The sequence below is a fragment of the Globicephala melas genome, chromosome 19 (genome assembly GCF_963455315.2).
Source record: "Globicephala melas chromosome 19, mGloMel1.2, whole genome shotgun sequence".
Lineage (NCBI taxonomy): Eukaryota > Metazoa > Chordata > Mammalia > Artiodactyla > Delphinidae > Globicephala > Globicephala melas.
In genome coordinates, this window is record NC_083332.1 from 61,219,424 (window position 1) to 61,241,921 (window position 22,498).

General features: G+C 48.7%; 1 protein-coding gene across 8 annotated transcripts in view; it reads left to right on the forward strand.

Annotated features, from left to right (window-relative positions):
* The window catches only part of BANP (BTG3 associated nuclear protein), a 104,468-nt gene that overhangs the window by 19,504 nt on the left and 62,466 nt on the right, over window positions 1–22,498 (forward strand). For 6 of the 8 annotated variants that reach the window (XR_009560091.2, XR_009560088.2, XR_009560089.2 and 3 more), the window contains exons 2-4: window positions 6,410–6,548; window positions 9,953–10,044; window positions 13,611–13,810. Coding sequence is in view for 2 of the 8 variants with exons in the window: in XM_060289269.2 (XP_060145252.1) it covers window positions 6,479–6,548; window positions 9,953–10,044; window positions 13,611–13,810 (362 nt within the window). In the remaining 6 variants the exon portion in view is untranslated. Of the gene's footprint in view, window positions 1–6,409; window positions 6,549–9,952; window positions 10,045–13,202; window positions 13,301–13,610; window positions 13,811–18,287; window positions 18,587–22,498 lie in introns of those variants that run through there. The other 2 variants (XR_009560092.2, XR_011376962.1) reach the window with 2 other exon arrangements.

The window sequence follows — 22,498 nt, forward strand, 5'->3', positions numbered from 1 at the left end:
GGACTGTCTCCAGGATTTCTGAGAAATGGCAAATTTCATTTGCCAAACTGGCATCCACATGCATCGTTCTGTTCTAGTTTTCTTGGGCTTGTTGCCCTAATTTTTTCTGTTCAAACGTTCACTGTTAGCAGAATTTTAAATGACTCTTTATCCTGGCAGTAGAGTCAGTTTGAGTAAACAGCTTAGATAATTGTGTGGTGTCCTCATTTGGAAGAGGGTAGGATTCAGGATTTTATGGTGAGCTCGGAGTATTTTCTTAAGTCACTCACGGAGCTTCTAGAAATCAGGAAAAGCTTAAGCTGGGCACCTGAGAACGTTCCACCAGCCATTTGTGAGAGACAGGTATTTAACCTGGGACGTGTGGCCCATGGCTCATGGGGTGAGTCACGGAGGTTAAGCCTGGCTGCATGCTGCAGATTCCAAAATGTGTTGTTTTTAGAGCAGGTGGTTGGTGATTTTCCTTTGGTATAAAGGAAGTCCGAGGCAGGCAGTCCAGGAGGCCAGCAGCAGGAGGGCGAGAAGGAGGAAGGGTCCAGGAGCTGCCCCGCACTGCGTCTGCGCTCACACCCCATTGGCCAGAGTGGGTCACGTGGCCACGGGGTGCTGCAGCAGCGGCTGTGCTGTCTGGTGGCCCCGTGCCCTGTGAATTCGGACTCTTGTAACACTGAGCATCAGGGAGAGCAGGTACTGGGGTAGGCAGCCAGCAGTCTCTGGTAATTATGAGGCGCTGAAACTTGGCAGGACTGTGTCTGTGCTTTTTTCCTGGAAAAGGATCTGTAATTTTTTAAAAAGTAGATCCTGAAAGCAGTGCGTGACCCTAAAACGTTTTAAATCCATCAATTCAAAGGTGGGTAGGGTGGTATTATCTAACTGAGGGCCACTGCCTTCATGAAGGAGTCCACTGTACCCCTTTAATAATCCTTGCTTTGGTTCTTAGTTTGGAAAAAAGACCGAGTTATGGCCCTAGTGGCTTTGGTCTTTGTACCAACCACAGTTAATCTGCTCAGAGGTCACCTTCAGAGGACCCAGGTTTAGAATAACCCCGGTAAGGCCTGCTGGGCCCTCCCAGCTGTAGGTTCTGCCTGCCTCTGAGTCCTGGGGCTGCGGGTGAGGCTGAACGGGTGCCAGGGCTGAGAGTCGTACTGCATATGAGGGAGGTCGGAGGTGAGGATTTCCTCACGGTGGACGCCTCAATATTTAGTTGTCTGACCATTTTTAAAAAGTATTTTTACTTTTGAAAAGCTGATAAATGTACATGATAAAAAAAAGGCAAATAGAATTTCCTTTCATCTTTGTGCCCCAGGGATAGTGTGTGCATGTCTAGCTTTTTTTTTTTTTTTTAAAGTGTGTTGTACACATTCTGCCCCATTTTTGTTCACGTAATACTGCATCTTGGGAGTCGTTCCTTAGAGAGCTCTGACTGGTCCTTCTAGACCAGCAGTCCCCAACCTTTTCGGCACCAGGGACCGGTTTCACGGAAGACAAAGTTTTGCACAGATGGTGGGGGGAGTGGCTCAGGCGGTAATGTGCGTGATGGGGGGCCATGGGGAGCGGCAGGTGAAGGTTCACTCGCTCGCCCGCCACTTACCTCCTGCTGTGCAGCCCGGTTCCTGACAGGCCACGGACTGGTATCAGTCCGTGGCCTGGGGGTTGGGGACCCCTGTTCTAGACTGTTGCCTAGTCTCTCATTGTTCAGCTGTGCCAGACTTGTGTTTTTAAAACAGCATTCAGGTTGCATCATCCATTCTTTTGCTGCTAAAAGCAATGCCTTGGTTGTTTTGTTTCTCTGGTGGGTAGATATTTGCACAAACGTGTGACTCTCTGTGCTGGGAGGATTCCTTGGTGGGAAGGTCAGGGCCGGGCAGCAGCACTTTGATGCCTGTTGCCTATTGGTCTTCAGAGCTAAGCTCCCATCAAGCGCGCACAAGAGCGCCCACGTCCTGACAGGCCTCTAGCACGCCTGTCACACTGAGCGGCTGGTTGAAATTTGCATTGAGAGGTCGTGTCTTCTCGTGCTTAAAAGCTTTGCGACTTTTTTCCCTGTGAATTTACTCTCATTCTTATCCTCCTTTTGATTAGCTTTATTGGTCTTTTTTCTGTTGCTGTGAAAGAAGGAAATTAGCTCTTTGGTGCATGTGTAACAAGTGTTTTCCACTTTGTTTGAATTTTGCCTTAAGAAAAACCTTTTTATTAAATACAATACAAATAGAGAAAATCATAGTTTTGCCTGTTTGTTGTTGTCATTGAAGTCTCCTTTAATTTATAGGGGCCTTTTTGATGCCGCCCCTCACCCCCCCCCCACCCCCCCCCCCCCGTTTAATGAATTTAAAAATATTTCTGTTTCAGCCCATGGACGTGGTTACCCTTGTTGAGGGTCATTTTTTCCCACCTTTTGCCAGGAGGAGCATCTTTGAGTTGGTTTCTGAGTCCTTTTGGTACAGCCCTGATGTCTTTGATCGCTTCCCTACATCTGGGATGACAAGATGTTATCTTGCATATTCCTTGCCTCAGATGTGGAATTGGCCATTTCTCCAGGAAGCCCTCATCTCTTGGTGAGAGGCGGTATTTCACAGTGTAGGCTGTAGGGAGGCACGCTGCTACTGGATTCAGCTCCTGGATTCTGCACACACGCCTGACTTCATATGTCCAATTCCAATACATGCCTGGAGTCAGATCCGCAGCCCCGAGACCTCTTCTGCCCGACCTCTGGATCTGCTTGTCAGGACATCGGGAGTGACAGAATTGGAATATCCTGTAGATCCTCATTTGCGCGTGGAAAATTCTCGGAGGGAGTTCCCACGCCACCACCCAGTGTGATTGTTAAAATTGTTAAAATTTGTTTTGTGTGTACTCTCCCAATTTTTCTCCCCGTTTCTAAGCAGGTAAATTGTATCTCCGTTGTCAGAGCATAGAGCCGTTGCAGACTGCTTTCTCCTTTAGTCTCGGTTCTCCATGTAAACGTAGGCTGCTCACCACTGACCAGCTCATGTGTTGTCTCTCCAAGTGACCTTGGTTTTCTGAATCTTGTTTTCCAGCAGTTTCTTCAGGAAGGGTTTCTGGGAGCGCTGTTCTCTGAGTGCTGTATGTTGGCACGAGTTGCTGCCTGTGTACCTGAAGCTCACTTTGTCTGGGTGTAAAGGCTCCCGTTACTTTCCTCGAGTGTCTTTTGTGTGTGAGTCTCCCTTCTTCTGCTGTAGTTGGATAACCTGCCCTGCCCCCCACCATTTTAAGGTGTCCAGTATTTTTGTCTAGATGTCTAAAATAACTTTTCTTTTTTTCTTTAAATAATTTTACTAGAATGTGTCTTGGTATTGGTTGTTCTGCCTGCCCTGCCCCAGGTTTATGGTGTGTCTTTTTCATAAGTAGTTTCAAATGTTTTCTCCTCATTTCTGAAGAGTTTTTTCAGATTTGCTTGTAGTATTCCATTTCATCGCTTTCCTTTGGTTTTCTTTGTAGAGTCCCCTATTAAACATATGTTGCATCCTCTTTGCTTGTCAGCTACTTTTTCTTCAACTTTTTCCTTTCATTTCTTTTTTTTAAAATAAATTTATTTTATTTATTTTTGGCTGCATTGGGTCTTCATTGCTGCACGCGGCCTTTCTCTAGTTGCGGCGAGCAGGGGCTGCTCTTCGTTGCGGTGCGCAGGCTTCTCATTGCGGTGGCTTCTCTTGTTGCGGAGCACGGGCTCTAGGCACGTGGGCTTCAGTAGTTGTGGCTTGCAGGCTCAGTAGTTGTGGCTCACAGGCTCTAGAGCGCAAGCTCAGTAGTTGTGGTGCATGGGCTTAGTTGCTCCGCGGCATGTGGAATCTTCCCGGACCAGAGCTCGAACCTGCGTCCCCTGAATTGGCAGGCGGATTCTTAACCGCTGTGCCACCAGGGAAGCCCCCATTTTGTTTTTCTTACGGTATAATTTATTGTATTTACTTGCTCTTGGATTCCTTCTAGTTTAGCCTTCATTTCCAAAATTATTCTCCTTTTATTTCTAATCTTTTCTGAGTTTTCCCCCCTCATTTCTGAGTTTTTCTAATGCTGGTTTATGGTTAGTGATACCTTATATAATTTCTTTCATGAGTATTAGTTTGTTTTGAAATATTAAGATAGAGTTTTCATCTCTTAGGGACATGTCTTTCTAGCATACTTTAACTGTCTGTAGTGATGCTACTTTGCTCCTATTCACTTTTAAAATATATCACCTTGGCATGAGATTTGACCTCAATATTTTCTTTTGTTAATTTTCTGTGGAATTGATTTTCCTGGATATATGGAAGGAAGGCTAGATTTAGAATAGTTTTTCTAATTTCCGTGTCCTAGAGCTCTATTTTCTGTTGTTTTTAGAAAGTTGTAAAACATGTGGTAGCTGTTTTCTTGTGCTCTCCTGGCTGTTCTCCTCTCCCCCCCGTAATTAGACTCTCATTCTCCCTGTCCTGTATGCTTTGTATTCTATTCTAGTCATTTCTTTCCAGTGTATTTAGCGCAGGAGGGAGCTTTGGATGAGTAGTCTTTGAGCGTCCGTGGCCCAGAATGTTGGCCTGTGGCCGTTCCGCAGCTGCCCTGGCGTTTGTCTGCCCCCAGTGGTGCTCACCTCCTGGGTTCAGCCACTGTTCCCAAGCAGACCCGTTTTTTCCTTCTCGCTGACCCCTGCTTCCTCCTTGCTGCACCCTTGAGGACCTCGTGCTGTCAGTGGTTTGTCCACTCGCTCATGCTCTGGGGCTCTTCAGGAAACACCCGATCTCTCAGCTTGTTACAGACCCTGACCTGGGTTCGCTCTCCTCATTTGAGAGATTAAAAATCTCTGTCACTGCCATCCCTCCCCAGCTGGACTTCTAAAGGGCTCGCGGCAGTGCCTCTGCGGCGCCCCCCCCCCAGTTGTTTGTCTGTCACTGCCACCCCTCCCCAGCTGGACTTCTGAAGGGCTCGGCAGTGCCTCTGCGGTCCCCCCCCAGTTGTTTGTCTGTCACTGCCACCCCTCCCCAGCTGGACTTCTGACGGGCTTGGCAGTGCCTCTGCGGTCCCCCCCCAGTTGTTTGTCTGTCACTGCCACCCCTCCCCAGCTGGACTTCTGAAGGGCTCACCCAGTTGTTTGTCATGGGCGTCTGCTCTGGAAGGGACGTTTGGTGCTTTCGTGCTTTCCTCAGTCTCGCGTGAGGTGCCTAAATGGCGGTGACACACCTTGGCCATTTGATGGACTGCACCTACATGAAGGTGTTGCGTTCGTTTTGTGAAGGGAAATTTAAGGGAGGAGCTCGGCTCCTTCTGCAAATAGCTGTCCCTAAGAAATCCTGGCGCTGCTACCGTGTAAGCTGTAGAGTTTAAATCTGGCTTTATAGGATTTACGAACACGTGTGGAACCTGCGAATTTAATTTTATGCCTTTGGAACTTAGCCATTTAAAGGAGCTGTCAGTAGACTCCTGATTGAGGCTAGGTGATCTGAAACTCTTAATTCAGCTGCCCTGTGTGGGCATGGTGGGGGTGGGCACGTGCGGGGCAGGCGCTGTGCTGTAGAGTTGGGTGCCCGCTGTCCGCCCTCAGGGAACGTGCAGTCCAGTTGGGGAAGATACATTACTTCTTTCATAAATACTTGTTTATAGGTAATTAAAATATGAAGTGTAGAATGATAAAAGTGTTATGGTGCATTGATTCCTGATCTCCAGGCATCCTGTCTGCAAGTGCTGCATTTAGACTGCTGTGTTGATGGGTCCTATTTGGGGTGACGTGGCCTCATTTCTGTCTTGGAGAAGGTGTGTCTAGGCCTGATCAGAGCGTTTGAGGATCAGGAAGAAAGGAACGCACTGTGTTGCAGATGTGGTACCATCTCGGCGGTGGCAGGGTGGTGGCGGACAGGCCCCGGGCTGGGGCAGGGGGCCGGTGCTGGGCTCAGTCCTCCCAGGAGCTGCCGCTCTCTGCCTGCCTGAGGGGAGGGCGCCGCGAGGAGTGGAAATGGGGCGAGGGGACAGCCTTGGCGGAAGGGTCCTTTTGGGTAAAATTCGGGAGGTATGTTTTCAGTGCTCTCCGGGGTGTGGTGTGTCTAGTGGATCTGAGAGCCGGCAGGGGCAGGCGAGGGACAGGACGTGTTCCGTGGGCAAGAAGGGGACCCGGGGACGTCTGGCTTGGGGTGACGCGTTCTAGCTGTCTTAGGAAGGTGACTTAGGAGGCGGTGTGGGAATGGACTGGCGAGGTGGGGACTAGTCTGGTGCTGAAGGACAGAGGCAGCGAGAAATGTTTGGGGGCCATTTCTCAGTTCTCAAAGGACACTAACCTTTTGGTGGTTTGGGGCAAGAAGAACCCTATATTTAAAAAACCCACAGGCTTCTGGTGTCCTCTTGGATACAGAACGTGGCTAGCAGTTTCCAGCATTTCAAGGTCAGGATCGTTCATCTCCCTCTCCGCTATCCTGGCTTTTGTTTTTAGGTGACAGAAACCCCGTGCCTGGTGAGTCTGATTCCTGCCCATTGACCGGCCACTCTCCTCTCGTCCTGGATGATGTCAGAACAGGACCTGGCGGATGTGGTGCAGATCGCCGTGGAGGAGCTGAGTCCCGACCACCCAGGTACACAGCGCGGGCAGTAGGGAGCCGGCGCTCCCCCGAGTCTGTAAAAGCCCAAAGCGCTTCCACAAGTTTCCTCTCCCTTCAGTAAAGCAAGAGAAAAAGCGGTGCGCGCCCCGTATGAAAAACCCGGACCAGAGCGCGTGAGCTCTGTCAGCCCCATGCCCACCCTGGTGGTCCCTCCGCCTCCCCTCGGCCCACCTGTGCACCACACGTGGCTGTCCAGCCTCGGCCCCTCTTCCTGCCCTGCCCCCAGCTCCCCTGACTCCCCTTTAAAGCCCCCTGTGGTCACATCTGGGCCTCTTCCGCTGCTGTGGACAGTCTGCCCTGCACGTGGACACCTGCGAGGTGTTCCATGCATGCTGCTCCCTCCTTCATCCACCTCTTCCCTGGGGACGCTGTTAACATCGTTAACACTGTTTTTCTTTTAAGTACACCCTGCTACAAAGGTCCTTGCTGCGTACTGCAGCAAATACTTTCGTAGGGTACGTTCCCAGAAGCTGAACTGCTGTGTATGTTCAGAGTTTTGGTAAGACACATTTTATCCGATTATTCTGTGAGGTGACTTTCCTGCCCTTTTGCCAGGGCTGGTAATTTTCCTTAGTCACGTTAAAGGCACCCATCTACTTTGGAACCTTAACTAGATATTAGACACGTTATAAGGGAAACCCTAAATTTCAAGAACTTCATCTTGAACTACTTCACCTATGAAATACTTTGTTAGCACTTTATTTTATAAAAAGATTTCTTAGTAAGGGTCCTCCTTTTTTTTTTTTCGTAAAGTTTTATATTTCTGTTAAGTTTGAAATAACAAGCATATACAATTAAATCACATAGTGTTTTGGTTGTCTGGTTATTCTTTCTGGAATAGTAGAGTTGAAATGCTAACTTTTTTCCCCACAGAAAAGAGAATTTTCAGAAATCTCATAAGAAAGTATGACGATGTCTATCTTGTGTGATCTCTTTGCTGTGTTAGTTGAGAAAGCTTCACTGGGAAATTAGTTATATATGGAAGGGTGGGTAGCATGTGATTTGGGGATTGAACAAGCAGCCACAAAGAGATTGGGGCACCCTTTCACGAACGCTATTCTTTAGTCAGTTTTTGTCATTTTGCCTCTGAGTTGTTTATGAGAAGCACTGTCACCTGGTAACTGGCAAGATCAAGACCTGCCAGATCCTTGAGCCAAGTCAGGGTGTCTGAATGTAGCTGTTTAACCCCAGTTTTCTCTGTGAAAGTGAACCAGTTTGTTTAGAGCGAGAATGTGAAGACTTGACCTCATTTAGCACCACGCCTCAGAGACCAGTGAACTAGAAAAAACGCAGCGCTGTCACTGTACATCACGATTTTAAAAACAGCTGTTCATATTTTGGTGGGTGGATGACGGTTTCTTTAGAAAACACTCACACTGCAATGCTGTAGAAGAAAAATATTCCAGTTATATAGATTTTAAGCATTTTTAGAACTATTAACATTCTGACAGTTTACTTCCCAATTAAATTCTCTCTCTGTAGATTACAGTCCAAGGAAGGGTTAGAGAAGTCACTTCTGATCCTGGTGGTGTTCCATGTGGGTTCCTTAACTAACTGGGAAGTATAGCTGTGGCTGTGTAGTGAACACCTACTGTGTGCAGGGCTCCCTGAGGCCTCCGTAGACAGGAGGCCTGCCATCTCTGGCCCCAGAGGGCTCCCCCAACACCGGCAAGCACTGTGCTGCATCCCACACGATTGTCCTGAGTGGATTTAAGATTGAGATGATTTTTTTCCTCATTTCTGAAATGTGAACTTTGTAAAACTTAAACCGTATAGTCAAGCCAGTAGAAGAAATAAAAGTTTCCCATAATCCTAGTGATAGAACTGCTTTTAAATTATTGGCATGTACGTCCTTCCGTTTTTTTCTGATTTCCATTTAAAATCAAAATGCTTAGGTTCTTGTGACTTTGCACTCTCTCACCACATGGCTGCAGTCTCTTTGCCCATCTCCACACACGTACGATTGTAAATTTCATCGGGCCTGTCATTGCAGGTGATCGTGATGGCTTTAAAATGAACACTGAGTTCTTTTGTCTAATTTTAAAAGTAATGCATGCAGAATGATAAAAAACAAAGTAAGAAAGGACCAAGAAGAAAGTAAACTAGCAGCCCCGCGGCCCGTAGAAAGTGAGCGCCGGAACCCAGGTGTGTGCCCCTGTCCCCGCCACGGGCTGTGTCTCCTTTCCCTCATCTGCTCTGCTGCCCTTTGCTTACAGCCTGAGGTGCTTCGCTCTGCCAAGGGCTCGGAGTCTCCTTCCTGTAGTTACAGGAAACCAGCTGTGTGACCCTGGTCAAGTCGCTTAACCTCTCTGGACTGGATTTCAGCAAGTTAAAAGGATCAGACTAGCGGTTGCCGGAGTCTCCCCGTCCTCCCAGTCCTTTCTTAATTACCAGCGTCCAGTGGGAGTAGGTAGGCTTCGATGAAGGTTCTGAGAACCTGTGTTTTGCACTTGTAGCCACGGATTTTTCCTTTTTTACCTTAATGACAATTCATTCCCACACATTTCATGGAGGTGTTTGAGGTGTGGAGACACAGTGTACTATGCAGGGCCCTCTGGTAAGCAGGATGCTTCTGGCATCGTTGGCCCGTGGCTGGTTTCTGTGAGGTAGAGCTTTGGGTGACAACTTAGCTCTGGAAACCAGCTTACTGGTCTCGCCTGGGACCCCTGAACGGTTCACGTTAGAGTCGCAGGTCTGTTCAGCGTCTTTACACTTTAGAGTTTTGCGACGAATCACCTGGCACATACAGGTGTAAAGGCACCGGGTTTGGGACCATGTGGTGCTGGCCTTGAACTTGGGCCAAGTTGCTCATCCGTGGAGAAGCCCTGAAGACCCCTTGGAAGGTGCTGGTGGGAGGCCTTGATTTCAGCCACACTGGCCGGGGAAGCAGCTTTCCCTGTAACTTAGCGTGTTACGTTGGAGACAAGTTTGATGATTAGCACCTCAGAAAATGTAATATTCAGAGAGTGGCTTTGATTTTGGAATGAGGTGGCCGGCTGACAAGACTTTATTTTAAAGTCGGGAAGAAATCATTATTAGCGATTGGATTCTATCAGAAAAGGGAAGCCGGATAGAGCGTTGAGTGAAAAGCCTGCTGTCTCGGTGTGGGGGTCAACTCAGTGGCGCATTAGTGAAAAAATTTATCCGGTATCTCAGTTTTTCTTGAGATTAGGGAGAGATCCTGTTTTCTGCCTGACTGAGAATTTTAAGTTAAACCTGTAAAAAGTAAAATATGAAGCAGGTTGTGCCATTTCTCATGTCACCTCAAGGTGACCCCTCTACACTTCAGGTGTCAGAACTGTTTCCTGTCTTAATATTAAACAGCTCTGTAAAACTTTTTGAATTAAAGTGTTTTTGTCTCTGCCTTTAATTTTCAGTTGTACTGGAGAATCATGTAGTGACAGACGAAGATGAACCAGCTTTGAAACGTCAGCGACTAGAGATCAATTGCCAGGATCCTTCTATCAAGGTAAAAATATTAATGTATGTTTTTGTTTGTATCTTATGTGGGGCTGCCATAACGAATTATCACAATGCGGGGCAGAGCGGGGAGCACCTAAAACAATAGAAATTTACTCTCTCACAGTCCTGGAGGCCAGAAGTTTGAAATCAGTTTGTCACCAGGGCTGAGTTCCCTGTAGAGGCTCTGGGGGAGTGTCCCTCTTGCCTCTTTCAGCTCCTGGGGGCCCCAGGCGTCCCTTGCCTCGTGGCCGCTTCCCTCTAGTATCTGCCTCCGTCTTCACGTGGCCTCTCCTCCCTGTCTGTGTCTCTCCTTTTCTGTCTCTTATAAGGGCAGTCTCATTGGATTTAGGGCCACCCTAACCTAGGATGACCTCATCTTAATTTGATTACGTTTGGAAAGATACTGTTTCCAAGAAAGGCCACGTTTGTAGGTTCTGGGGGTTAGGATGTAGACGTATCATTTCTGGGAGTCACTGTTCAACCCCCCACGAATGCATAAAGGCATGACGTTTTCCCTTGAAGAATCACATGGTTTAACTGGGATCGCTGCCACATGAGGCCTCGTCCTCCGTAGACCCGTGGACCTATCGTGCACGGAGGGAAAGTGCACAATTCCTGTGGCGAATATTTTCTACTAGTGATGAAGCACTTTGGTGCCTATCGTTTAAGTCACCTGAATTTTAAAGTTTGCTGGATGGGGTCTGGGAAACCACAGAGTCAGTCGTGGGTGATGGCTGGTTCTTGGGTTTGCTTGTTTGGTCTGCAGTTTGCAGAGCCACGGAGATAAACACCAGCACTTGTGAGAAGTTAGGACAGCAGTGCAGAGAACCAAAGCGACTTCTCCTATGCCGTCTGCTTCTGTAGGGCTGTGTTTAGAAACATCTGGCTCATCTTTTTAACAAGGAGAAGCAGCGTGAGCTTAAAGATACGTGGCGTGGTTTAAAGACACATTCAGTTAAATTTCTATTTCATACTAATGGATAGAGGGCCGCTGCTTCAGTAACCCCACATTATGTCTTAAAATAAAGTGCAGTTATAATTTTATCACAAAAGAGGCGTGTGTGGTAAACAGTACAGCAGTCAGATGTGGATAAGGTGCAGTGAAAGCGCCCCCGCCTCAGCCCCGTCCCCTGGTTGGCGAGCAGGGCCTCGGGCCCCGGCTTGAACCCGGCACCCGTGTGCTAGGAAAAGTGTGCTCACCAGATTGCCAGAGCTCTTTATTTTTTTTTTCACTTTAAATTGGTTAATTTAATTTTTTAATATATCTTTATTGGAGTATAATTGCTTCACAATGCTGTGTTAGTTTCTGTTGTACAACAAAGTGAATCAGCTATACATAAACATATATCCCCATATCTCCTCCCTCTTGTGTCTCCCTCCCACCCTCCCTATCCCACCCCTCTAGGTGGTCACAAAGCACTGAACCGATCTCCCTGTGCTATGCAGCTGCTTCCCACTAGCTATCCATTTTACATTCGGTGGTGTATATATGTCCATGCCACTCCCGGACTTTGCCCCAGCTTCCCCCTCCCTGTGTCCTCAAGTCCATTCTCTATGTCTGTGTCTTTATTCCTGTCTTACCCCTAGGTTCTTCATGACCTTTTTTTTTTTAGATTCCATATATATGTGTTAGCATACTGTATTTGTTTTTCTCTTTCTGACTGACTTCACTCTGTATGACAGACTCTAGGTCCATTCACCTCACTACAGATAACTCAATTTCGTTTCCTTTTATGGCTGAGTAATATTCCATTGTATATATGTGCCACATCTTCTTTATCCATTCATCTGTCGCTGGACACTTAGGTTGCTCAGAGCTCTTTAAAAGGAATAGATTTGGATGATTTTTGGTTAATATCCCTTGTATATAGAAGACTTATTTAAAAGTACTATTCTCTGCCTTTCTTTGTTTTATTAATTTGTGAAGTTGTGTTATTAGTGTATTAACAGTGATGTTTGTCCAAACTCCAGGCAGAATCACTTCTAATTCAGAATTAAGACGAGGAGGTTTCACTGTGTTTAGGGAATTTGGGAGCCGCATGGTTGACGTCTTCAAATTATAAAAAATAGTGGGGTCATCGGTGATTTGATCTCAAGACTTCAGCCAGCGGCTAGTGGTTGTCGCGACGTCTTAGGTCAGGGTGGGCCTCGGGCGCTGCCTCGATGTCACTCTCAGGGGATGGGCCGCCCGCGCTGTGTCTCCATATGACCCTGGCGCGGCCTGCCGTGCCTCCACGGCCCGTGCTCCTGCGGGGGAGTCAGCGGAGGGTGTGGGATTTAGCCCTCTCCCGTATGTGTCAGCTCTCCCGCGATGGGACTTGTCAGGGGGGTGATTGCTTGAGACACAGCAGGTTGTTGGGACAGTGTGTGGGTTTTATTTACCCCACTGCTGCCCTTACTGCCGTACAGACCGGGCAGTTAGACAGATGTGTTTAATTTCTTCAGAAGATCAACTCAGTCTGTTCAAAGCACTGAATAAGAGTATCCATTTTCCCCGCCTCCTGGGCCTTGACTCCAGCCGCACGGTGTGATGGACCACGTGGCTCTAGCTGTGGGGTCACCTCCCGTGAGGAAGGGGAGCGGCCGCCGGAGTGGGTCAGCCGCGGCCAGTGGGCAGAGGGGCCGGCCTCCGTGCCGCCCCCTCCGTGCGCTGGGGTCCCGGTCTGCTCCGAATGGCCCCTGTGCCCGTCTGCTCTCCGCGGTCTGTCCCCTTCCTGCTGATGTGACTGGCACTCTGGGCATTTTTCCCTTTGAAGTCAAGGGCAGAAAAGGAGAGAGACAAGGTAAAATACGAGCTCTTCACTATTTCAGCTGCTGCCCCCCCTGCCCCCCTCACTGCTGAGCTGGGCGGTTGGATGCCCCAGGGGCTTGCTCCGGGCTGGCGCCCGTTTCCCAGTATCAGCTGGTGAGGCCAGCGGGGGCAGCAGCCTGCTTCCCTCTGTGCCCTTGCCGACTCAGGGCAGGAGCAGCCGCCGTGGGAGGGGGCGAGCTTCCTGTCCGGTGTTTGTCTGAGCCATTCCTTGCCTTTGGAGCCACACACGTCCCTGTGGTCGGCGGGACTTGGATGGCAGCAGTGGAAGGCGAGGCTGCTCTTTCTGTGGCCACTAGGTGGCAGGCGTGCTGCTCCCACGCGCAGGAGAGTCATTGACGCATTTCATCTTGGGGGTGGGGCTCGGGCGAGTGTAACGCGAGCAGGCGGTTTCCGGGCCGTTTTGATGTTGGATGTCATCTGTTTTCATTGTAGAATTTGACCAGTTTTATGTGTAAGTTTACTGATTAATAGAAACTTGCGTTGTAACGTCCACTTACATCTTGTGTTATACGGACTTAAGTGTAACTAAGAATCGCAACTACACAGAGAAGAGCCCGATTAAGTAGTCACATTGTGAGTGCACAAGGTCGAGCTTGTCTAGTGAAATGCTTCTGGCTTATAACTAAAGAGCTGAAGTGCGAGGATCGTTCTGTGGGAATAGATACAGCTGAGTCTGGGAAATAACTGTTTGATGTTCCTTGGAATTATCTCCTTGGAGTTCAGGATGCCCTTCCTGAAGCTTTCCTTTTTTTCACTTGCAGTCATTCCTGTATTCCATTAACCAGACAATCTGCTTGCGATTGGATAGCATTGAAGCCAAGCTGCAGGCTCTGGAGGCCACATGTAAATCACTGGAAGAGAAACTGGATCTGGTCACCAACAAGCAGCACAGCCCCATCCAGGTGCCCATGGTGGCGGGCTCTCCTCTCGGCGCCACCCAGACCTGCAACAAAGTGCGATGGTAAGAACCTCCTCCCCGGGCCCATGCCCCCTGGTGCTCTCAGGGAGGGATCCTAGTCAGACTGGAAGGAAACACGGGGCCTCTGTGGGGCGGCTGGGGTCGTCCTCACAGTTTTATTTTGACATAAGCCAGGCTGGTGCATCTCTCCTTTGGAACTGGCCCACCGGAGCTTTGAAGCTGTACGTTCGTTTCTTCTCTTTTTTTTCTGTTCCATCTGGCTAGTCTTGAGAGAATTTTTTCTTCATAGGTAGCTTTTTTTTTTTTTGCGGTACGCGGACCTCTCACTGTTGTGGCCTGTCCCGTTGCGGAGCACAGGCTCCGGACGCACAGGCTCAGCGGCCATGGCTCACGGGCCCAGCCGCTCCGCGGCATGTGGGATCCTCCCGGACCGGGGCACAAACCCATGTCCCCTGCATCGGCAGGCGGACTCTCAACCACTGCGCCACCAGGGAAGCCCCATAGGTAGCTTTTTATACATTCCACTTGAGTATATCAAACTTTCCATTCGTGTCTATAGTTTTTATTGTGCCTGTATTTTGTTTTTCTATCTAGAGCCTAACGGTAGTGACGTGTAGTAGTTCAGGTGCCGTTTGAATCAAAGCTTCTGGAGAGTGTGGGCCGATGGGAAGGGTGTCTCTGTCTCTGACCTGTTTGCCTGTCCTTGGTCCAGGGCACCGTCATGGGCTCTGCTGAGATGAGCGGAAGCTCAGGTCGTGGGCGGCTCCTTCCATCAGTTCCACTGGTGTTTTTTTTTTTTTTGGCGGTACGTGGGCCTCTCACTGTTGTGGCCTCTCCCGTTGCGGAGCACAGGCTCCGGACGCGCAGGCTCAGCAGCCATGGCTCACGGGCCCAGCCGCTCTGCGGCATGTGGGATCTTCCCGGACCGGGGCACGAACCCGTGTCCCCTGCATCGGCAGGCGGACTCTCAACCACTGCGCCACCAGGGAAGCCCTCCACTGGTGTTTTTATCCTTGCCCACGGTGGGCTACGAGGAAATCTCAGTGTGACGATGGCAACACTTGTCTTTGCGCTTGACCAGAGCTCGGGGCTTTTACTGAGGGTCTTGTCGTGGCTCTCTGGGCCAACTGCTGCCTCTCTCCCGTGTGTCTGCGGAGGAGGGTGGTGGGGCTCAGAGGAGGGGGAGCCACGGCCAGGCTGCTGCCGCATCTGCAGGTCCACGCACGTGTGCCCTGGGGCACGTGGGATTGAGGAGGGTGCTCAAGTATGTGCCTCGTGTCAAGGTGGCTGCCTGTCCTGGTCTGCCTGGGACAGCCGTGGATGACGCCTGCAGTGTGGGCCTCCTTTAACTCTCAGAAGTGTCCTGGGGTGTTGGAGACCCTGCGTGGCCCCGAAAGCTGCTCTCCAGCCGGGGTGGGGGGCCCCAGGGGTCTCTGTCCCCAAAGGGAAGGCCTGTTGGTCCGTGGTGATTCACCCTGTGTTTATACCTTGTCCTGATGGGTCAGCCGTATCTTTTCTCCCAGTGAACATTTGTGGAGTGTGTCCTCTCTGCAGGCAGTGAGGCTCAGACCTACCAGGACCAGTACCTTTTTTTGTTTTTTGAAGAAGCTGGTTGTCCATTTACTTATTTATTTATTTATTTGGTTGTGCTGGATCTTAGTTGCAGCAGGCGGGCTCCTTAGTTGTGGCATGCATGTGGGATCTAGTTCCTTGACCAGGGATCGAACCCGGGCCCCCTGCATTGGGAGCGCGGAGTATTAACCACTGCGCCACCAGGGAAGTCCCAGCCAGTGCCTTTTTTAAAGAATAATTTTTTTGTAATGCCCTCATATCCTAAAATGCAATGTTTAGAAAATGTAATTTAAAAACTAATGTAATGTCTTAATAATAATGTAAGGAGAAATAAAAGGATGGTCATGTATAATAAAATAACATATATTTTGATATGGAAAAGGCTGGGGGAACTACATAAGGAGTTAGTGAATAGGACCAAACCTCCCATGTCAGAGCTGGCAGCTGGGAGGGCTGTCACCCTGGGACTCAGATACCAGTTGGTGGTGGAATATTTCAAAATGAGCAGTTCTTGATGAAGTTTCACATAAAGCAAAGTGTAGTTTTTTCTAGACTCAAACAATAGTGAAATTCCAGGAAAATTCACCTTACGTTGAAACTATCCAAAAATACTTTGTGTATGAGTGTAGAATGGAGTAAGATTCTGGGCTCAGAGAGTTAGAAGCATGTTGTTCACGCCCATGAATGGGACCTATGGGATCTGTGTGGGAAAGGTTTCTGTCGGGGAGGCTGTCTCATGCCGTGAAGGCTGGCAGCCTCCTTGGCTCTGCCTGCCAAACCCGTGGGGTCTCAGGTATAACCAAGTGCGCCCCCGGGCCCCGCCCTCGAGGACTGTTGCTCTGAGAGGTGAGGCGAGAGTGAGACAGGCTTCCTGCCCTGAGTAAGGATGGCTCTTGTGGTGGTGTGTCACTTTGTCACCTGTGTCGGGAAGAGGTCGTCTTCAGGACCCAGGGATGTGCTGCTCATACTGCACCGTCGGTGGTTTGTGGCCGTTCCATGAGGTTGGGCGGACGAGGACGGGTCCTCGGGGCTGCAGGTGGCGCTGCAGCTGTGCTTGGACCCTGAGGCCGCTCGTTTGGGGCTTCCCTGGGTGTCAGGTCCAGGGGGGAGGACGGACCTCGGCGGGCAGGTTGTCCTCGTTTGACACCATGGGGTGACCGGGCTGAGTCATAGAGTTGTGCTGTTTCCAGTCTGCCCGTTTTCAGAAGGAGGATGGGGGAGAGGGGCAGGTCTGCAGGGACCACCAGCCCTGTCCTCTCCTGCAGGCCAGTGATGGACCCGCCATGGCCACGCCCGGCCTGCTGCTGAGCGCGGCCTGACTCGTGGGCCACGTCCCGTCTGACGATGGCGCTGATGGCTGCTTGGGGGAAGGCACTTCCAGACTGCAGGGAGGCCCCTTCTCTCTCCAGCATTCCGGTGACGGCGGGGCTCGTGGGGCGTGTTAGCGACTCTCCCGTTCAGGAAACCCAGAGCGCTTCCCTCCGCTGGGGAGAAGCTGTCATCGTGGAGAGACCTCCGTGTGCATTGACAAGTGGTGAAATCAGAGTAAAGTTTTCTAATACAGACTCAGGTGTGTAATCTAGTTAATCCAGCTCAGTTAGCTCTTCTGGTTTTAAAGGATTGTATCGTGACATAAAGTCAACCCATTATAGAATACACTTATTGTATGTTGGCGGCAGATTCATTACTATCGTTAACAAAACCATTACTTATACAAGTTAATGTTAGAGTAATAGAAGGAAAGGTCACTCCTTTGTTTTCTTAGACATAGTTTAGAATAGGTTGTTTATGAATGATTTTCAAAGAAGATACTAAGTCTGGCATTTCCCTCCATGAATGTTCTAAAAATGAGAAATAAAAATTACCAGTAATCGAAAGCTGTTAACAAGAAAATTTGGGCAGAAGTAAAGGTCAAGAATTCAACCCTAGTATATCAATGAAAAAAGTGTATATTTAAGTTAGAAAATGACTAATTTATAAGCACATAAGTAAATGAGAAACGTGTGTCTTAAGTGTGGGTAGTAGAACACAGAAAAGGAAGTCTCCAAAAAACAATGAGAGGTCGGTTAACATTCCGAGTAATAAAGTACTTCTACAAGTACTTTGTGACTCAGACGCTAAAATAACAGTTAGAAGCACATAAATCCCACATTATTTTATATCCGGGTCATGTGCTTTAGAAAATAACTTAAGATTCCTTAGGCCACTTGGCGCTGGCGTGAGTGTTGTTGGGAAGTCTGTCATCTCCCAGGACAAACGAGGACGACCCTGAGGGGCTTGTCGGCTGTGACGAGGCCTCTGGATGGTGGGTGACGAGTTGTCCACTGCAGCGTCACTGGCCCCTCCACTCGGAGAGGCCGCACCTGGCCCCGAGCAGTCCAGCAGCTGTGGGACGCACCGAAATCCACTCGCCTGTGGGTTATTTCTAATTAAAACTGGCCTGGACTAGACTTTGCTCTCAGCTCTGAGAATTATTTATTTATTCTCTTGAATTCCCAGAGCACAGAGGGCAGTGGACTGCTGCCAACCCTATTTGGCATTTTGGATCCAGATTTTTCAGATTCTACGCCTGAATGAGATCCTTTAAATAAATTCAAGAAAAAAGAAGAGAAAGAAAGAGAGAAAACCTTTTTCTTTGATGCTAAAGCTTAATCATTGTAATAAACATGTTTGTAAGTTTACTTGGATGGGCTTTCATTCAGCAATGGTGTTCTACTTGGGAAAAAGAAAAATGGACTTGGCTTCTTTCGGGTGACTGCTTCCTTTCCTCCTTGTTGGATTTTGCCTCATTGTGATCCTAGGTGTAGCCATGTGAGGTTTCAACCCTAAAGCTGTGTCGTGCTGGCATTGGAAGGGGCAGGCGCCGAAGCTTTCTGTGACGAGCTGCACAGCTCAGTACGTGGCAGCTCACCCTTCACGTGCCCCCGTGAGCATTTCAGCAGCCTCCATTGAATTGCGTGGCGTGATGGGATCAAGTGTGTGGATGGGGACGTTTATCTGGATTAATGTAAAACCCCATTTTCTGAGCTTTGAGGCCAGGCACAGCCACTTGAAGGACGGCAGTAGGTAGGACCGAGCTGAGCCTGGGGTGCAGGCCCACCTGGGTTGCTGTCCTGGTAGATGCCCTCTGGAAGGCCAGTGCAAGTGCCCATGTGCAGTGTGGGGACTCAGGGACCTGTCCCTGCTGCCCAGCGGGGTCCTGTGGAGCCAGACTTACCGAGAGTGACTCCAAGCCAGCTGGTTCAGGTTTGTTTGTTTTCATGAACTGAACATACTGATTAACTAGAAAAATGCTTGTGTTTCTTTTAAAACAATTGATTTTTATTCTTTTTTTGTTTTATATATACATATACATATATATATATATATTTATTTTTCTGGTCTTAGTTGTGGCGTGCGGGCTCTTCATTGTGGCGTGCGGGCGTCTCTCTAGTTTTGGCACACGGGCTCCAGAGCACGTGGGCTCAGTAGTTGTGGTGCATGGGCTCCAGAGCATGCCGGCTTAGCAGTTGCCCTGCAGCATGTGGGATCTTAGTTCCCCAACCAGGGATCAAACCCACGTCCCCTACATTGGAAGGCAGATTCTTAACCACTGCACCACCAGGGAAGTCCCTCTTTTCTTTATTTTTTAATGTACAAATGGTTTATTTATTGAGATATTATTGACATATAACAAATTTTTAGCTTTAAAAGCTTAAACATTTCTTTTAAAGCTTTAGTGTGTTCCTATAATTTTAAAACAATTGTAATGAATCAGAGGCTTCTTTTCCCCCCCTTAATAGTTATTTATTTATTTCAGCTGCGCCGGGTCTTAGTTGCAGCACACGGGTCCTCGTTGAGGCATGTGGGATCTTTTAGTTGTGGCACGAGGGCTCTTAGTTGCAGCCTGCGGGCTTCTTCGTTGCGGCATGTGGATTCTTAGTTGCGGCATGCGGGCTCTTAGTTGTGGCATGCATGTGGGATCTAGTTCCCTGACCAGGGATCGAACCCAGGCCCCCTGCATTGGGAGCGTGGGGTCTTACCCAATGGACCACCAGGGCAGTCCCGAGAGTCTTCTTTTAATACTCAAAACTGAAAAAAAGAAAAAAAAGTGATTTCTTTTAAAGTTTTTCTTTCAGAGAGATGTGTCATGTAAGATGAAAGTTTACGTGTAAGGGGAAAGTTTTCTTCTTTCTTTTCCTCTAAGCTGGTTATTCACCCACAGAGAATTGAACTATTTGATCAAAAAGTTATTTAAATTATTAAATTATTTAAATTCCCTCTAATACGCTGGTTGCTGATTCTTTGTTTTATTTCCCAGAGGGTCTTTTTAAAAAAGTAAAAATGTTGATGGATGTTTATGGACTGGCTGTTCTGGTTTTTTGAGCCCTCATGGCTCCTGGGTAGAGAGGGGCCTCCTTCTGGGCGTCTCGGTTCCGGCATTGTAGCCCCAGCGTCTCTGGGTAGTCATATCGTTCAGAGTTTAAGGTCGAAAGTACAGCATTTCATAGGCTTTGGACTGTGACAAGATAGGGTTGTTTGAATTGTGAAGAAATGGTTTGGTTTTAGCCATGAGGGATTTGCTTCATCCTTTCCTTATCGAATTTTGCATTTTGCGATTTCCGTTTAATTTTGTGTACGTATGACTTCTTTTCCTGACTGGTGTGGGTTACCTTTCACAGCTGCACACTTCTGGGGGCCTAATCCTGATACCCTGTACGTGTCAGGGCTACAGATCAAAGAAAACATACAGTTTACATACATACAATTTAGGGGATTGTTAACCTCATGACTGCAGATTAGAGATGCAGTCTAATAACCAAAGCAGGTATAGTCAGAAGTTTTAATAGATGATGCACGTTCTCATAGTTTGGAGCACTTCTCTAGTTTTAGGATAACTCATGCCTCATGATTGGGGTTGTGTTGAATCTGAAGACCATCTGGAGAGAACTGCCGTCCTTACACCATTGAGTCTTCTGATCCACGCACAAGGTACACCTCTCCATGTTCGCAGGTCTTTGATCCCTCTCAGCAGTGTCGTGTAGTTTTCATTGTAAAGCTCTTACATGCATTTGTTAAATTTATCTCTAAGTACTTCACACTTTTAGATGCTCTAATACATGGTATTGTGTTTTAAATTTTAACTTCTGCGTGTTCATTGGCAGTATATAGAAATACAGTAGACTTTTCTCTGCTGACCTTTATCCTGAATTATTTCTAAATTCACTTGTTTTAGTAGCTTTTCAGTAGGGTTTTTAAAAAGTTTTACTTCCTATCAAAGTTCTGTACCTTTTCTTACTTTGCCGCACTGACTGTGATCTCCATTTCAGTGTATACTTTTTAAAAAATATTTTTACCTTATTTCTGGTCTTTGAGTGAAAGCAACCAGCCTTTCACCATTAAGTGTGATGTTAGCTGCACATTTTTCATAGCTGCTCTTTGTCCGGCTGAAGAAGTTCCCTTAGATTCCTTATTTTGTGAGTTTTTGTCCTGAGCAGGCGTTGAATGTTTACATGCTTTTTATGTACCTACTTGAGATGACATTTGCTTTTCCTCCTTGATTCTGTTGCTACGGTGAATTACACTGCTTGATTTTGGATACTAAAGCAGCCTTGCATTTCTGTCGTAATACGCCTGACTTGATCGTAGGGTAGAACCCTTTTTATGTGTTTGGAGTGACGGCTAATATCTGGTTATGGATTTTTGCATCTCTGTTTGTGGATTGTATTAGTCTGTAGTTTTCTTTCTTGACGTGTCTTTATCTGTTTTGTTATCAGGATAATGCTTGCCTCAGAAGGTGAGCTCATTGTCCGTTTTTTTAAAAGAAGTAATTAATTAATTAATTTATTTATTTTTGGTTGCGTTGGGTCTTTGTTACTGCACGCAGGCTTTCTCTAGTTGCGGCGAGCGGGGGCTACTCTTCATTGTGGTGCACGGGCTTCTCATTGCGGTGGCTTCTCTTGTTGCGGAGCACGGGCTCTAGGCGCACGGGCTTCAGTAGTTGTGGCACATGGGCTCAGTAGTTGTGGCTCACAGACTCTAGAGCGCAGGCTCAGTAGTTGTGGCACACAGGCTTAGTTGCTCTGAGGCATGTGGGATCTTCCCGGACCAGGGCTCGAACCCGTGTCCCCTGCATTGGCAGGCGGATTCTCAACCACTGCGCCACCAGGGAAGCCCCATCGTCTGTTTTCTGAAAGTGTTTCTATAGGATTAGTTTCATTTCCTCCTTAACTATCTGGTAGAGTTTGCCAGTGAAGACATCTGGCCTAGGTTTTAATTTTGAATTCAATCTCTTTAATAAATGCAGAACTTTAATAAACGTGGAACTTCTTGAGACGGTATTGTTTGATTTGTGTCCCTCAGGAGGTTTCCTGTTTGTTGAAACTCTGGAGTTTATTTGTATAATATTCTCTCTTCACTGTAGGTCCACGTGACATTCAGTTGCTGAGTCTCCTCGGGCTCCTGGCCTGCGGCACTTACTCAGCCCCTTGTCTGTATGGCTTTTGGGGGTGCTGGTCAGGTGTCTCGTGGGGTGCCCCTGGTGGCTTGGGGAGGACGGTTGCAGAGGTGAAGGCCTCCCACCGCCTCTGCTGGGGTGCAGCACGGCGTGGCCTGTCTGTGTGGCCTGGAGGCGGGTCACGGGGCTGAGCGGCGGCAGGCCTGGCCTCTGCGCAGGCGCTGTCCTCCCCGGCCCCTGTGCCAGCCCCGCTCAGGGAGCAGAAGTCGCGCGCTACGTCCCAGGGAGCGTCTGCCCCTTCAGGCACTGGCCTCACGCTGTCCCAGCTTTGGCCATCGGGAGTGCTCGTCGGTGGCTCTGGTGACCTTTGACGCCTCCCTCCCCCTTGTGGGTCTTTTGTTTGGTTTGAGCGCTTCCTTCCGGGCTGTGCAAGACGTCCCTTGCCTAGTCCTAGAGGCGTCCTGTCTCCTTTCGTTGGGGATGGAGCTGTGGGTGCCAGGGTCTGGCTGCCTGGGGTGTCCCCTACTCCCAGGCCTGCCTTTCTGTGAGCAGGCGTCTCTGCAGCTCCTCGGGAAGGAGAAGAAGGGACGCACAGCTCTTCTGCTGCCTCGGGGCTGTGACTTTGCACTTGCAGCGTCCTGTCCTGGGCGCTGTGGCGTCTGTGGGGTGGGGGCGGGGTGGATCCCACGCCTTCTGGGTCCTGTTGGCTCCAGGCAGCTGGG